Here is an 18,078-nt window from a genome sequence, read left to right on the forward strand (position 1 = left end):
TCTCTTCACCCAAAGAGATATAATCTCTTTGAGTACAAGGACTTTTTTGTCTTTGTTGCTCTAGTACTTAGCATTATGCATATCACAATCTCTTAAAAAACTTTTTAGTTTGGACTGGAATATATCAGTAGATGTCTTCAAATGGAGACCAGATGACCTCTTCTTGATGTACAAAAAATAACTTTTCATGAATAAATTGGGTTAAGTGATTTCAGGTCTCTTGAAACTGAGCTCCATGAATGCCTCAAAGCCCAATGAATTTTAAAGCCATATTCAAAACACCCCCAAACTAAAATGTATTTAAGATGATAATATAAATCCAAAGACCCTGAAGAAATTAGGGGTACAATATTAAAGCCACCATTTCTCAAATGTTTCTAATGCCAGATCAGCTATTTTGATTTTACAAACTAAACTAACTAGGACTTGAGGTGAATTTTTTTGATAGAGGAAAGAAAGTTTTTTCGTTTTGTTTTTACTTTGGTATAGACCTATGAATACCCCTCCTGTGAAAACTTCTACCACTGGTGATACAGAACTTACACTGTTGTTGCTCCAGTTTAAGTGATTAGCCTTGCATTACACAACAGGTATATGTCAGAGGCAAGACTTAAATTTGCATCTTCAAGTGACCAAATTAACAGGATTTTAAAATATTTTTTGTTTTTATTTTTGTTTTGTCATTGAGTGATCAAAGACATTGTTAACCCTTTTCAAAATTGGGGAAACTAAGGTAGATTCATTTTAAGAATAGCTATGTCTATAATTGGGGGGGTAGAGGGAGAAACATGTTAACTTATTGAAAAGAATGTGTCAAAAATGACTGGTTTACTGATTTTTTTTTCACTTTCAAGCTCATTTTTGTACCATTGTACAATTCTTAATACCATTATTGTATTTGGTTAATTGAACCGGGACATCTCACTCCAAGAAGTTCTTTTAGAATGTTTCTTGTTTAGGCAAAGAAAAAGGAATTTAGAACCTGGGACTCTTTAAGTATGTTCCAACTAAGTGGGAAATAATTTAAACATTAATGCATAGATATACATACATATATATATATATATATATATATATATACACACATACACACACACACACACGTGTGTGTGTGTGTATTAAATCCTGGAAATTCAAATGGCTAATTTTAATTTCATATTATTATAATTTGGCTTCATTGGATTTGAAATTTTTTCACAACTGAACTTCCAGATAACTGGTTTATATATTTAAAGTTTCTGTAAAGATATTAACCATTTTTATTAAAATTTTAAAATATATTCATTTCCTTGATTTTAACCTTTTTTTAATAACTCAGAGACATCATTATGAACATCAGTTATGCTGCTGCATAATACAGTGATGTCCTTAGGAACTATTGAGGTGTGTATGGCTCTTTGCCCCTACACCAAGTGGCTCCAGACTGCTATGCTTTTATATTTCTTCTGTCTTCCATTTTTGTTCCTCTGTTTGTTCTCATTGCTGTCAGCTATCATTTTTGTTGTTCTCTCTGTGTGTATCCTCCTGCTTCTAATTATTTTAAATAAATTGTCCTAGTGAGAGCTTGAGGATGACTACTTTTCCTATAAAGTGCATGGGCTCTGTGATAACATTTGCTACTCATGCTTTTTCTCCCCTCCTGTTTTATGGCTGTTTCCTGGATAATTAAGATTACTGGAAATCTGACCTGTATATAAATTCAGCTTTGATTTTCCTTTGTAAAACACAATACAAGCTTATGTTGCCAAGAAAACAAAAATAGTAGAATGTTCTTGGACAAAATTATATGCAGACTAATTCTGTAATGATTTTAAATCTAAAAATGATTATAAATCTTGGCTGTTTCTTGCAATACTAAGCAATTTTTTAAAATACAAAGTTTCCTGTCTAGTAACTTTATCCTTTGAAAAAAATGATACTTCTGTCCATCAAATATAATTTTCTATTACTCTGCACTTCCCCTCCCCCCAAATAGTCTTTTATTTTTTGAAAATTCAAAGCACTTGTATTTTAGACTTGGAGAAGAGATGGCCTGAAAGTACTTTTTGATATGCATTCAGCAACCAATGTTTTCCTACAATCTGTAAGAGGTCATAAAGGTTACTTTTCTGATTTGGCTTTTTCATACATAAAATAAGTTTATTTACAGCACCAAGATTGGATATTAAATGTAAGTGATTCAGTACTTTTTCAGTAATTATGGAAATAAAGAGTACTTTGCAATAGATTTTTGGTCCTGCTATCTGACTCATTTTAATATCTCAGAAGATTTTGGTTCTTGGATTAGTTGAATAATGTGGCATTTAGAAACTATCTGTGATCATCAATTAGCAGATTTTTTGGATGAAATAGCATTGGAGTTATTAATTATTAATAGAAAATGTTAAGAATTTCACCATAAAAATTTAAAGTGAATATTACTATTTTAAAACTAAATGTAAAAAAATTTATAGGTCAGAATACTATAAAGATTCTGATATGGTATAAACTTAATTGTTTTAAAATCAACAAGTTATATTTTTTCTGTTTTTTCAACATTTGTGTCTAAAAGGAACTAGTAATGTGTGTTTCATGTTGCCCTGATAATTTGCCTTTATAGTTTTGTTATCCTTTTTCAGTTCACATTTTTCTAGACCTGTATAAAAAGACTTGTTAGTCTTCTATATTATAAAAGATTATATTATATTGGATAAATAATGTATAATTAGATCTGTATAAATTTGTGAATATTTATATAGATATAAAGTTATATCTTTATTGTTGACAAAAATATTTATCAGCATAGAATACCAAAGCAAGCTATTTAGATTCCCAAGATTTTTGAGCTATGGAAGAACCTTTTTTGGTTTGAAGTGAGTTAAATTGAATTTAATGCTTTGCTATTAGTATAAAGGCAGAGCTTATCTCAGTTCCAAAAAAAAAGATCATAAAAATATTTAATCCACAGGACAACCCCTGCAGAAAATTCCAAAATAAGGGTTATAGATCAAATATGGGCCTATGGGACTAAAGGGACAGTAGGACTAAGGTTAAAAGAGTCTTGAAGAGACAGAATTATGTAGTATCTATTGTCCTTAGAAACCCCAAAGGTGCTCAAAATAGCAGTGAAATGCAGGGGACAGCCTCCCATTTGCTTGACCTATGGCAAAGCTCCAGCTGCTCATTCTTCCTGTCTCTCTGCATCTGGCTGACTACAATACTGCCATAAATAACTGTAAATTTTCTTTCCTTCAGTTACCAACACTGAAATGTAATATCTGTTTTTGTTTCTTTTCCTAGAACAAGCTTGCCCTCTCCAATGTTTTCCAGAAATGACTTCAGTATCTGGAGCATCCTTAGAAAATGCATTGGAATGGTAAATAAATGAATTATGCAGTAGAGTATGAGGTAGAAATATATTTAATTATACAATTTTTTAAGTCATTCAGAAATTTACACAAAGCAAAGCTCTATCATAGTGAAATTCAAATATCTGGAGATACTTCCAGATATGGAAACTCTAATTTATGCTATGCTAGAACAGTCTTAAACAATTAGTTATATTGTCTTTATTTTAAAAATTAAAGATTTTTTTCATTGAACAGAAATATTCTCTCTCTCTCTCTCTCTCTCTCTCTCTCTCTCTCTCTCTCTCTCTCTCTCTCTTTCACACACACACACACACATACATCAGAAAATAAACGAAAAAGAAATAAAGGAAAAATCTCTTGAAACTAATATGCACAGTCAAGCAAAACAACTTTGGCCATATCCAAAATAGAAATGTCTGAACCATGAATCCATTATGTCACTGTCTCAGTCCTCTGGACTTATGGTTGGTTATTGATTTGATCAGTACTCTTCAAGTCTTTCAAAATGTTTGTCTCTACCACATTATTATTGCACAAATTGTTCTGGCTCTGCTTTACTTCACTCTGCATCCCTTTAAACAAGTCTTCCTGGGTTTCTCTGAAACTGTTCCTCTGAAGCTGTTTTTTCTTATAACAAAATATTTGATTGCCTCTAACATAAATATATATATATATATATGTATGTATATATATATGTATGTGTGTGTGTATATATATATATATATATATACACACACACACATATTCAGATTTGCCTAAGCATACAGGTCCTCTTTCCCCTGTTGTAGTACTTTTCTATTTCCCATCCTTTCCCTTAAACACCCAATTTGAATCAGTTCTCTCCAACAACTGTGATAGGTTTGTTTTGTTTTGACATTAAGACTGTTAGAGGTTTGAAAGAACCTGCTCCTGACCCAGATTCATTTTTTTAATTAAGCAGTTTTATACTCCGATATCAATATAAAGCAATACTGAAACTTTCCTTTAAACTAGAAGATAAACAGTTTTATTTTGTTTTAGAGGCCCTTTTGGGTACTGACTATTTTTCTACTTTGTTCTATCTTTCTATGGGATACCATGATTCTGAGGGCTTTAAAAGTCATCAAACCTTAGGGCCCTTCTTGAACTCTGTAATCTAGTCCAGCTATACTTGACAACTAAATGTTCTCCAGACTCCTACTTCTCCATGTGATTTCTTGCCTTCAGTCATCCTCTCAGGATCCTCAGGTCACATTTTCCTCTATGAAGCATCCTTTGATTCCCTTAGTTGGTAGTGCACTTGTTCTCCCTTAAGTGACTTTGTATAGATTTATCTCCTCTCCCTATTAAAATGTGACCTCCTTGAAGAAAAAGTCTGTTTGAATTTTGTATTTCTATTTTTTCCTATCACAGTGCCTGACATATAAAGACACTTAATAAATGCTAGTTGAATTTAATTTTAATTTGAAAATATTAAATTTAATTCCCAAAGGTCATCAGCAGCTAAACCTCTCCCCACCACCTATATATAGAAAATTTTGAGAAAATACATAAATGATAGCAATTTTCTTCCTATGGTTTACTAATTTTTTACATAGTTTGTCTTTTATAAAAAAAATTCATTCTTGTCTTAAACATAGGAGTATAATATTGTCGTGCCACTTCTAAAATATGTAAGACATAGCTCAGAAAAAAAGAATTATACATGAAACTGGAATTCACAATTACATACAATTTGCTTATCCCTTTTAAAAGTATGATTAATTTGATGTATACCTTTCAAAGCCACTCTGCATGTCTCTGTTTCCTTCTGGAATTCTTTCTCTTCTGTTCTGTGCATTTAAAAAAATGTTTTAATGATCTGTTTTGGCAACATTATTCCCAGTTCTGTCTTCTAACCCCATTTTTTGGTAATGTAATCCATCTTCTAAACCCATATTCTTTCCAATCCTGCCACCCATGATAGGGAAGAAATAAAAAGAAACCCCAAACTCTTATAGCAAATATGTATATTATCAAACAATGTCCAAAATGTACATTTTATTTTGCATTTTGAGTCTATCAAGCATGTTTTCTCATTGACCCTTACATTACCTTTTGAAATGTGAGTCTAAATTTGAAGTTTTTGTATTTTTGTTATTTTTGTCCTATTTTTCCTAGGCCCTGAAGGAGTATCTACAAACCTTCCCATTTATTTGTAGAGAATAAAAACAAAATTCCTTCATGTTTAAAGACAATCATGCATCATCCTAGAGAAATTAGGCATTTATCATAAATGTTAATCTGCTGGCAGTTGAAAATTCTCATTGATAAAAATAGTTAATATACTTCATTAAATTCTTCTAGCTGATCAAAACCTTAGTTTAAAATTCTAAACACATTTTTTTAGTTTCACCCTAGAAAATCTTTGTTTTTACTTACAAATTCTTTTGTTCTTTGTGCAAATGCCTCTCCTTTCTTTTTCTGCTCCAATTAGGGTCAACTTTATTGTTTTCACATCTACTTTCTTATGTTGGTGGCCAAAACTTCTTAGGATCCATGTCTAAAGAGCAGAAGTCCCATCTAAATTCAGATGAGCCAGTATCTGAAAAGGTAGAAAGTCTTCATAGTACTTTGAAAGATGCCACTAATGCTCAGAATTTGCTAAGTGTAAACAGACTGCATATGAAGTGCAGATTGGAGTGTATTCTTTGTTGAACAAACTACAGAAGCTCCCAGGTTGTAGAAAACATTGATTAATGTGGTTTGATTGGAAACTCTGTCAGGCTTCCCTAAAAATGCTGTTGGCACCCTCTGTTGTAGTGTTGCTGTGTCTTAAAGACTGAACAGACACCAGTTCCCTAAAATGGACCAATGCCAAGGGCATACTCTCTGAAGATTTGAGTTATCTAACAAATGTGTCTTAAAGAGTATGTGTATTTGAAAGACAAGTATGAGTTTTGTAATTGGGTTTAAGTGTAGTATGTATTTTTTTCTTTTAAGATTATTTTTGAATGGATTAAATTTCCTTCCCAGTCCATTCTTCTCTCTCCCCGCACTGTACTCTACCCACTACCAAAAAATAAGCAGAACTGGAAATTGCTCTATCTAAAGGTTGGTTTTATAGCAAAAGAAGGAAGGAAGGAAAGGAAATGCAAAAAAACCCTGTAGTTATATGTGTTCTTGTGTAATTTTAAGACCTCTTTTGTAAGATCTCAAACATTTTTTCTCCCTAATTACCTTTTTTGTTGTCTTTTGCAAGGCAATGGGATTAAGTGACTTGCCCAAGGTCATACAGCTAGGCAATTAAGTGTCTGAGTTTGGATTTGAATTCAGATCCTCCTGACTCCAGGACTGGTACTCTATCCATTGTGCCACCTAGCACCACAAAAATTAACATCCTTCATAGCTAACCTTTTTTTCCTTTTTTCTGCATAAAGTTTACCCCTTACCCTTGTCTTCTGGACTTCATAAACCAGCTTCTGAATTTGGTAATAAAATCATAGATACATAACTTGAAGGGACCTCAAAGTTCACCTAGTTCAACTCCCTCATTTTACATGCGAAAACCAGCCCAAGAAGATCATACAGCTTGCCCAGAATCCATTGTAGCTACCTCTGTCTTAAGTGTCAAATTTGTTGTCTTCCCCAAAAGATGATGTTAACTTCAGGAGTGCACAATATATCAGAATACAGAGTGCTGGCTTCTTGCATTTGACAAAAATTCATAACTTATAAATCTAAACTAGTAAACATTCTTTATTTGTGATATGTAATGCAGGCTTATAGGATTCTTAATCAAAATTTAAAAAAAAACTTCATTACAAACTGAATAACCATAAACAAAACAGAAGTTTAAAATAATAATTACAATTTTATATAAAACCTACAGCATTAACAACATAGAACAAAATTAATTAACAAACAACAAAAATACCCCTTCCATACCAGATCTGTCTGAAATTTTGCTCTTTCTGTGCTTATTTTTTTCCTTTTAAGAAGAACAATAACAAAAAACACACTACATTCAGTAGATACATAATTCTGTTACTAGTGATTTTGCTTTGCATCATTTCATATATGTCTTTCCATGTCTTCTTAAGTACTTCCTATTTATTGCTTTTACCAGAAGTGGATTGGGGCTTGGATTCAAGTCCCCCTTTGCCCTGTACTAATCACATGACCTTGGGCAAGTTTCTTAACTTCTTAGTGGCCCTAGGCAACTCTTGAAGATCAGTTGCCCCAGTAATGTGGACATTCTTAATTTCCCTGCTTCCTCCCCCACCCATTATGTTAATGGACCATAAATTATCCAATCATTTCCACATATATATGTGGTTTTAAGGATTGTGTTTGTTTTTTTCAGTTTTAAAGGAGTAATTATAAATTTCTGTGTACTTTTTTTTAAATGGTTTTGGGAGGGGGATCATAATGATGAAACTGCTATATTAAAAGATATGATTACTTTTTTTATTCTTGTTGTATGTTGTTATAGTGCACTCAAAGTGTTTGTGGTGATCAATGTCTCATGATCAGAGTATTAGAATGGAGTTGTGTAGGCTCAAAAAATCAGAACAGATTCTTTTTTTATTTAGATCCCTTTATTTTTTTGTCCTAGAGGCAGATAGGATAGATTTAGTGACTAATACACTTCTGATTCTAATAGTCTGAAAGTGCACAATTTAAAATCTCTGACTTTCCACACCACCCTGCTTAACTAAACATCCCTACACTTTCTTCAAAGTTAGCCCAGGAGACAGCACTCAGACTTCAGGTGGATCTGGATCAATCCAATTTGGGAGTATTGAAAGTTTGCATTCAGTGCACTAAGAAAGTGACAAGAAGACCAATCTAGATCTTCTCAACAGAAAGTTGGCAGAGGCTAGACCTAATCTCAAGTCTGAAGTCAGGAAGTAGACTGAAATATTGAACAAACAAAAAGAATCCCACTCTAAAAAGTTGCTATTGTGGTAGAATATCAAGACCCAAACTCAGAAGAGACTGTCTCTAAAGCATCTGTAAGTAAATCCTCAGAGAAAACACAGTTGTACATAAACTCAACCAGAATGCATAGAAGAGGTGAAGCAAGAGGTTAAAAAGAGTTTTAAAAAAGAAATTGGGGGCAGCTAGGTGGCGTAGTGGATAAAGCACTGGCCTTGGAGTCAGGAGTACCTGGGTTCAAATCCCGTCTCAGACACTTAATAATTACCTAGCTGTGTGGCCTTGAGCAAGCCACTTAACCCCATTTGCCTTGCAAAAACCTAAGAAAAAAAAAAGAAAGAAATTGGAAGGAGAAATAAGAGCATGGAAAAAATAATTGGAAATGTAATCAGAAGCGTGACACAAGAGGTACAAAACCTTGCCCGGGCTAAACAGACTTCCTAAAATAATTAGGATGGACCAAATAGAAGCCATTGACTCCATGAGGCAACATAATATTAAAATAAAGTCAAAAGATTGAAAAAATATAATCTAAGGCACCTCACAAGCAAAAAAAAAAAACTGACCTGAAAAACAGATTGAGGAGAAAAATTTTAAGAATCACTGAAAACTAACCCTCCCCCCAAAAAAAACTATACATGTTATTTCAAAAAATCTTAGCAGATGTCCTAGAACTAGAGGGAAGAGTAGAAAGAGAAGGAATCCATGGTCACCTACCAAAAGAAACCTCAAGTGGAAACTGCTAAGAGCATGGCAAGCAAAAGCCAGAGCAGAAAACTCTCAGAAATATGATAACCAAAATCCAGCACTTCAAAGACAAAGAAAAAATATCGAAAGCATTCAGAAAGCAAAATTCAGGTAATGAGGAACATCTGTCAAGAACACATAAGTTAGCAGCCACCTCTTTAAAGTAACAGAAAATGGGGCAGCTAGGTGATGCAGTGGATAGAGCACCAGCCCTGGAGTCAGGAGTACCTGAGTTCAAATCCAACTTCAGACACTTAATAATTACCTAGCTGTATGGCCTTGGGCAAGTCAACCCCATTTGCCTTGCAAAAACCTAAAAAATTAAAATAAAATAAAGTAGCAGTGAACTTGGAATGCCATATTTAAGAATACAAAAAATGGACTCCCAATGAAATAGGGGACTTCCAAGGCTTTTCCTGTTGAAAACCATAGTAATGTAGAAAATTATAAATTCCAACATAGAAGTGAAGGGAAATACAAAAAAAAAGGAGACAGGAATGAATAATAATAGAGGACTAAAAAAGTATAAACTGCTTACATTCAAATATAGGGAGAGGATTAAAAAAGCCTTCTTAACCCTGTTAACTGTTTATCAACAGAGACCAGAAAGAGTCAAACTAGACAAGATTTGGAATGGTTCTCTCACTTCTTGGTGATCTTTTTTTAAAAATTTTATTTATTCAAGGTAATGGAGTTAAGTGACTTGCCCATGGTCAGACAGCTAGGCAATTATTAAGTGTCTGAGTGCAGACACTGACTCCAGGGCTGGTACTCTAATCACTGCCCCCTACTTCTTTTTTTTTAGGTGCTTTTTTTTTTGGAAGGCAAACGGGGTTAAGTGGCTTGCCCAAGGCCACACAGCTAGGTAATTATTAAGTGTCTGAGACCGGATTTGAACCCAGGTACTCTTGACTCCAGGGCTGGTGCTTTATCCACTATGCCACCTAGCTGCCCCTGCCCCCTACTTCTTGATGAACTTAAGAGAAGAATGGAAAGAGAAATAAAGAATACAATGGGCAAGGAATGGGGCAGAGCCAAGATGGTGGAGTAAGGGGAGGGACCCTCCTCAAGCTCTCCTTCATCCACTCCAAATACCCTTAGATAATGATTCTAACCAAACTCTACTGTGGCAAAACCCACAAAAAGACTGAGTGAAGCAATTTTCCAGCTCAAGACAACTTGGAAGATCTGTGGGAAGGGTCTGTTACACTAGGATTAGAAAGGGCCACAGTGTAGCCCAGACCACTTCGGAGCAAACTGGCTCTGGGTCCATGGCAGTGATAGGGGTTTCTAGACCCCTTGGCCCAGGGATTGGCAAGGTTAATTGAGAAGGACAGCAGGAAAACTGCAGCACCAGAGTGAGAGGGAAGCCCAGTCCAATGCAGGCCTCAGTTCTGATCTGGACCCAGGGGACCAGGAGCAAACCTGGGGAACCACCCAGCAACTGCTTCCAGAGAGCACTCAGTCCATGGTCAGTAAGAGTGTCAGGGGAGATGCAGAGGTCTCTTTGCTATTCCTGAGGCAAGACTCTTGTTTTGCAGGGCAGCACCTGATCAGACTCTTCTCATAATTCCAGGGCATAGAGTAGAGCTTGTGGTCATCCACTGATCAGAGCACAGGCCAGGAGAGCAGTCATGGTCTCTCATAAGATGTTGGAGCAATTGAGAACTTGCAGATTCCTAGAAGTATCTCTGAAAAGAGTTGCAAAACCTCTCAAAAGCTTGGGACAAGCATTCTCCACTCTGGGAGCAGAGCCCCACCTTAACAAATAGTAAAAATCAAGTCACAGACTGGGAAATGAGCAAACAACAGAAGAAGAAAAATCTGACTAGAAACAATTACTTTGATCCTATGAAGAATCAAAATAAATACACACACACACACACACACACACACACACACACACAGAAGAAGAAAATAAAGTCAAAGCTTTTGCATTCAAAACCTCCAAAAAAATATGAATTCATCTCAGGCTATGGAAGAACTCAGAAAAGATTTTGAAAATAAAATAAGGGAGGTAGAGTAATAATTGGAAAGAAAAATGAGAGGGGTTCGAGAAAAAATCATGAAAACCAAGTCAGCAGTTTGATGGAGATACAAAAAATATTGAAGAAAATAATATCTTAAATATCAGTTTAGGTCAAATGGAAAAAGTAGTCCATGAGGAGAAGAATGACTTAAAAAAAGCAGAATTGGACAAATGGAAAAGGAAATAGAAAAAAACTCTGAAGAAAAATAATTCTTTAAAATGTAGAATAGAGCTAAGGGAAGCTGATGATTTTGTGAGAAATCAAGAAGCATTAAAACAAAATCAAAAGAATGAAACAGTAGAAGAAAATGAAATCTCATTTATCATTCATTTTTCCAGGAGAGATAATTTAAAAATTATTCGACTATCTAAACGCAAAGACCAAAGAAAAAGGGCCTAGACTTCACTTTTGAAGAAATTTTCCAGGAAAATTGCCCTGATATCCTAGAAGCAGAGGGTAAAATAGAAACTGAAAGTATTCATCCATCTCCTTCTGAAAGAGATCCCCAGAGAGGGAATAGCATACATGTTCAATTGGGTATAGAAATCTATCTTATCCAGAGGAAAATAGGAGAGGAAAGGGATGGGAGAAAGGGAAGGGTGGGAATGAGGTGTATGTAGGTGATAGGAGGGAAAATCGCAGAAGTGTCAGATGCAATATACTTTTGAGGAAGTCAGAGAGAGAAATAAAATAGACTAAATGGGAGTGGGGGGGAATAGGATAGAGGGAAATACAACTAAAAATTGTGGGAAAAAATATTGAAGCAAGTTTCTCTGATTAAGACCTCGTTTCTCAAACATAGAGAACTGAGACAAGTTTATAAAAAAAATAAGAGCCACTTTCTAATTGATAAATGATCAAGAGATATAAACAGCTTTCAGATGAGCTTATCAATGCAATCTGTTTAATTTTTTTAAATGTTCAACTCACATAGGAGAAATGCAGTCTGAAAACAATCTGAGGTACTACCACATACCTATTGGATTGACTAATACGACAGAAGGAGGAAGGAATGTAGAAAAATGGAGACATTATTTAGTTAAAGGAGTTGTGACATGATTCAACTATTCTTTTTGACCTTAGCCATTATATTGCAAGATCTATATTTCAAAAGAGATGAAATATGGGAAGAACAGAATCTATATGTATAGGGATATGTTTAGCAACTCTTTTCTGGTGGCAGGAACTTGGAGATTGAGGGAATGGTTGAACCAATTGTGATCGAGATGAAATACTGTTCTGTTATGGGAAGTGATGAACAGAATGCTCTCAATAAAAAAAAAAAAAACTTATAGAGGGGCGGCTAGGTGGTGTAGTGAATAAAGCACCGGCCTTGGAGTCAAGAGTACCTGGGTTCAAATCCGGTCTCAGACACTTAATAATTACCTAGCTGTGTGGCCTTGGGCAAGCCACTTAACCCCATTTGCCTTGCAAAAACCTAAAAAAAAAACCTTATAGAGCAGATGCAATAGGAAATGTACCTTATACAAAGTAACATCAATATTGCAGGATGATCAGCTGTGAATGACTTACCTTTTCTCAACAATGCTGTGACCTAAGAGAACTCTGAAGGACTTAAGATAAAGAATGCTATTCATCCCAAAGACAGAGCTGTTGGTATCTGAATACAGGCATGCTTTTTTTTTAACTTTATTTTTCTTAGGGTTTCTCCTTTTTTGTAGAGGTTATGTTTACTTTTACAATATTACTGTTGTAGTAATATTTTTCATGACTACACATTTTTAACCTATACCTGGTAACTTGCTTTCTCAATGTGGGGAGTGGGGTGGGAGGAAGGGAGTGAATTTGGAACTCAAGTTTTGGAAGTAAGTATTGAAATTTTTTGCATTTAGCTGGGGGTAAAATAATAAAAAATTAAAAAAATTTTTAAAAAGAATACATGGGCAGGTGAAGCAGGGAGAAATGAAAGGTAGGCTATAGGGGAAATTATCTTGCATAATCAGGGCTCAAGTAGATATATATGCAAACAAAGAAAATGGGGACTGAAGGAGTAGCTGGTTCTTGAATGGAACTAGTCAAAAATAAGTTTGGATACATACACAATTGAAAAAAACACAAATGACAGAAAGAGAAAAGGGAGTATGACAGCAAGAATTAGGGGAGAGTAGAATAAAAGAGGGATTAGGCCTAAGCAAAACACACTCCCAAGAATGTCCAAAAAATATTCATAGCTCTTTTTGAAGTGGTAAAGAATTGAAATCTGCTGGACTGCCTATAACTAAGGAATGGACAAACAAGTTATTTTTCATATATATATATATATATATATATATATATATATATGTATATATATATAAAATGTGTGTGTATATAAGTATCCAAATAATGTTGCCTTGAGCTCTTAAAAAGCATTATGCTAACGAACTCACTCAATATAATAAATAATGGATTCAATACAGAATAGGACTGGTTTTTTATTTTTGGAAACCTACTGATTGACTCTACATGTTTGTATTCAGGGAGAAAGGAGATTTAAGTTAGACTTGTAGGCTCTCTAATCCAAACCTTTCTTTGGTTAAAGTATACTGAACTCTCTAGAGAAGTTATATGATTTGCCTAGGATAGTAAGTAGTAGAGTCAGAATTCCAACCCAAATCTTCATAATGCAACTCAAGTTTTCTTTTGATTTTCTTCATGGTATCTTTCCCAAGTTTTCTTCATGGTGTCTGCCAAGAGTTTGGAAAAAATTCTTAGCTGAGAAGGTCAAGAAACCCCAAATCCAATTGCATCCTTTTTTCCTACTCTGTCCCTATTTTAGAAAAAATTTCCTGGGCCTAATTAGGGCTTTCTATGCCTTGAAGTTGTATTGAATAACAACTAAGTAATGTAGATTTTTTTTTGTTCTCAAAGACAGTTTTACAAGCATTTCACTAATGCAGAAATCTTAAGAATAGCTTAATAGCCTATAACTTTTGTGCCTTATTTCTTTATCATGTGATTCCTTTGCTGGATAATTTGGTAATCCTACAGTGCCATTGTTCATTTTTTTTCCTTTCTCCTCTTGCCTCTCCTTCTTGTTTTTCTCTTAGTGTACTGTAACTATCTATTTTTACAAGTATGGTACCTGCACCTGTGGTTTAGATCATAGACCATCTTTCTGCACCTACATATTATATTCCCCTTAGGTTATTCTGTGTAGGCTATGGTGCAATCAGTAACTAAAGAATAGCTTAGCCAGGGACAGAATCAAATGTTCAGCCTTTTCATCAAGAACTTGATTAGCATGCATTAGGTCACTTATTGCTATGGCTTCAGTAAAACCATCCCTAAGTTGGGTTAATTTTCTCTCCAAGAGCAGGTTATTATGGATATTCATTCAGCATGAATGTTAATTCATTCAGCAGATACTTATTAAGGGCCCACTATATCAGTCACTGCTAGATGTTGAGACTACCAAGACAAAAAAAAATTCACTGTTGTCAAAGAGATTTTATTCTTTAATATATAGATGTTCAAGTGAAATGTTTTTAACTCATAAAATGTTTAGCTTTTTTTTTTTTTTTTTGGTGGCGACAGGGAGAGCCAAATTTGATCTACCTTCAGGTTGTTTAAAAATTGTCTAACAGTACTCAAGAGAATTTAAAAAAATCTCTTTCTAGAATTTCCTCCACACTCTTAGTTCATCAGCTGACAAGCAGTTGCAATTAAGAATTTTTTCAGTTTCATCATTGGTTGTTACTAATTTGCATAGATAAATTTAAATCTTGGCTTTCAGCTGGGTCACAAGATGGGACTATCTGATGTGAATAATTAATTCTACTAATTGAATCTCCTTATAATAAGAGAACACACTGATTCATGTTTCTTTTCTTTTTGGGGGGGGGAGGGTTCAAAGTAATGGGGTTAAGTGGCTTGCCCAAGGTCACACAAGCAATTATTGTGTCTGAGATCAAAGTTGAATTCTCATCTTCCTGACTCCAGGGCCAGTGCTCCAATTACTTTACAGCCTGGTTGTCCCCTTATTTATGTTTCTTTTCAAAACTTGACCCTTAAAACATCCATTGTTACTTCTCTATTAATAAAAATATTTGGTAATAACCATAAATGTATTTGCTAATTGAAGTGTAGATCTTAGTACATAAAATCAGGTAAAAATGTATTAGGTTTCTGAATTGCCAAGACATTTTAGACATAACTATATTTGAAAGTGAAAAATATAAAAAAGTGAAAATAAGAGCTAGTTTTATATTATTGAGTTTTCTTTTACCCTGTTGAAGAAAAATAGCCTTTTTGACACTCAGAGCTAAGATTTAAAAAGAAAAAAACTGCCGACCAATTGAAATGAAATAAAATACATGCTCATTAGTGCCCTTATCTGATTTTAAAAATAATTTTTTACCTTTTGTTATTTTGAATTTGAGAAACCCCAACAAACAGGAACATTTCCATGAACAAAGATGAGAGAAAAGATTACAATTTGAAACCATAAAATATGTTATATACATCTTGGTTTTTAGTTAAATAGTAAATTCAGTACCTTCATTTCCAAATTGTACTGCCTATCTCTGTCAATTTCTGTATTGTACTTTTGTGCAATTTTTATATGCTTAAGTGATTCTCTTCTTTTCTCTTTTTGTTTCACTGTCACTATCCTCCCTATACCAGTTCATATATTTTGTAGAATTGTAGAATTGGTACTTTTGTCTATATATTTGAATAATTTCCCTATTTATCTTGAATATCATGTCTTTATCAGAGAAACTGGCTCACATTTTTTCTCCACTTAGCTTTTTCCCTTCTGAATTTATCTACATTGATTTTGTTAATACAGAACACTTTTCAATCTCATGTAATCAAAATTGTCCATTTTTATCTCCTGCGATTCTTCCACCTTTCAGTTCTGTCCCCTGAAGTCATGTAAAATAAGGTTATTCCCTCTTTTACATGGTAGCCCTTCAAATACTTGAAGACAATTAATGAAGTCTCCTTCTGCTAAACAAAATACTAAATTTCCCTAAAACTCATCTTCATATGATCATCTTATTTCCTTTGTTATCCTGGTCATTTGACTGTTTATCCAGGGTTAAACACATGACCTTTTTCTCTTTTGTCTGCTGTAATTTTATTGAGTTGAAGTGAAAAGAGTCTAGTAACATTATGGTACCTTGGAAAGAGCATGAGATTTGGAATCAGACAGTATGGGTCCAAGTGGAACAGACCTTTCCTGAAGAACTTCTAAGTTGTCTTGGACTGGGAAATTGTTTCACTCAGTCTTCCTTTGTATTCTGCCCTTCTAAAATTTTGGCTAGAGTCATAATTTGATGACTTTTGGAGTTTTTTGGTGAACAAGTTTCCAGGAATTCCTGCCTTCAGGCACCATCTTGGTCCCACACCCCATGTGTTCTCTTGTACAAGCCCTTGAACCTCTGTCAGCCTCCCTTTCCTCATCTGTCAAATAAAATGGTTGAAATAAATGTTATCTAAGGAGAATGAAAATAAATTTTAATGAAAACGTTCCTACCTGAGCCACCCTGATTAAGGAAGAGTCCATGCTAAAATACTCTTATCTTCCCTGATTTCCTTTTTTTCCTTCCTCCAGATCTCATTTTCTACCATTATTTCAGTCTGTTCAATTCCCAAGATAGTTAATACACTGTTAAGTATTTAAAATCATTCCCAAAGTGTTATCCACAAAAAAAAGACAATATATTTTCTGGATCATTACTGTTCTCCCTGCAATTTAATTTCAAATGTGTAAATGCATTTTACTTATATAAAATGAGATATGAATACCCCCCCCAATAAATGACACAATAGACATGAACTAGAAAGTAAATTGCTTACATAATTTCTTGGTCAGAGAACAGCTGTGATTGGGCTGTGGGTAGCTATTTTAGTAACCATCCCTATTGCCTCAGGTTTTGTGAATTCTGTACAGAATATCCATCCATCTGGCCACATTGCAGCACCCAAAGGGAGTTTGATAGTATCCTTCCTGACTACCATGAGAAGCAGCAACCGCTGTTAGTTCCTTCTAGAATTTCTGTACCCATAATAAGCACAGTTATTTTCTATATAGTTTGAAGACTATATGAAAAGAGAGACTTCTCCAAGGTGCTGGACAAGTGCACTTCTGGTACAGTAACCTGACAGGATTCCATTCACAGCATTTGACTCAGCAGCCCATAATTTAGATTGAGACCAAGGCCTGACCCCAAATCATATTCATCCTTCTTTATACTACCTACCTTTTTCTATCCAATTCTTTTATGAAAAGGAGAATAATATTTCACACAATCTTAGCATAGATTCTATAACACTGTGAACAGAGAACTCCCTAGTTATTTTTTATTCTACCAATGTTTAATAATTTTATAGTACTAAATCATGAGGCAGCATATGATGCACAATAATGATCATAGAGGATTTTTTTCTTGGCACAAACTATATTTATTTAGTACTTGTTATTGGCTATATCCTGACTGGGATAAAATAAAAGGATAAGATTCCACAAGGAATATGAAATATAGATAAGGACATAAAAGACATACTTAAAAAACAACAGCAAAAAGTATACATGATGTTAAAAAAAAGACCTGATATTTATATAACTTTACTATTTACAAAGCATATTACATTAATTTCATTTTAAACAATTAAGGCATAAAGTAATCAAAAATAAAATCGATATATGAATTCAACAAAGATGTGTTAAGTATTACTTTTGTACTAGGGAGTGATTGTTCTTTTCTCCTATGTTCTGAGAACTCCTCAGTCTCCTTTTTGAAAGATCATCAACATCTATAACTTAATTCATGGTTTATTCCAAGACTTTTGCTTAGGACTTCTATTTATTCACTCTGTTCCCTCCCGATGATCTTATCAGTGTCCTTGGGTTCAGTTAATATCTTTATATAGCAGATTTCAAGATCTCTATATCTAGCCCAAGTCTCCTGAACTTCAGTCTCCCATAACCAACTTTTGAACATTTTGAGCTAGATTTATGGCTACTCAAACTTAATATGTTCAAAACAGAACTCATTGTCTTTCCCCTACCTCCCCCTTTACTTGGGGTGAAGGCACAAAATCCT

At 34.2% G+C, this 18,078-nt stretch overlaps 1 protein-coding gene across 8 annotated transcripts in view; it reads left to right on the plus strand.

Annotated features, from left to right (window-relative positions):
• Positions 1-18,078, plus strand: part of OSBPL1A (oxysterol binding protein like 1A) — a 393,082-nt gene that overhangs the window by 305,628 nt on the left and 69,376 nt on the right. For all 8 annotated transcript variants that reach the window (XM_074207328.1, XM_074207333.1, XM_074207332.1 and 5 more), the window contains one exon: positions 3,280-3,355. In XM_074207328.1, coding sequence (XP_074063429.1) covers positions 3,280-3,355 — 76 coding nt within the window. The remainder of the gene's footprint in view (positions 1-3,279; positions 3,356-18,078) is intronic.

Source organism: Macrotis lagotis, chromosome X (genome assembly GCF_037893015.1).
Source record: "Macrotis lagotis isolate mMagLag1 chromosome X, bilby.v1.9.chrom.fasta, whole genome shotgun sequence".
Classification (NCBI taxonomy): Eukaryota; Metazoa; Chordata; class Mammalia; order Peramelemorphia; family Peramelidae; genus Macrotis; species Macrotis lagotis.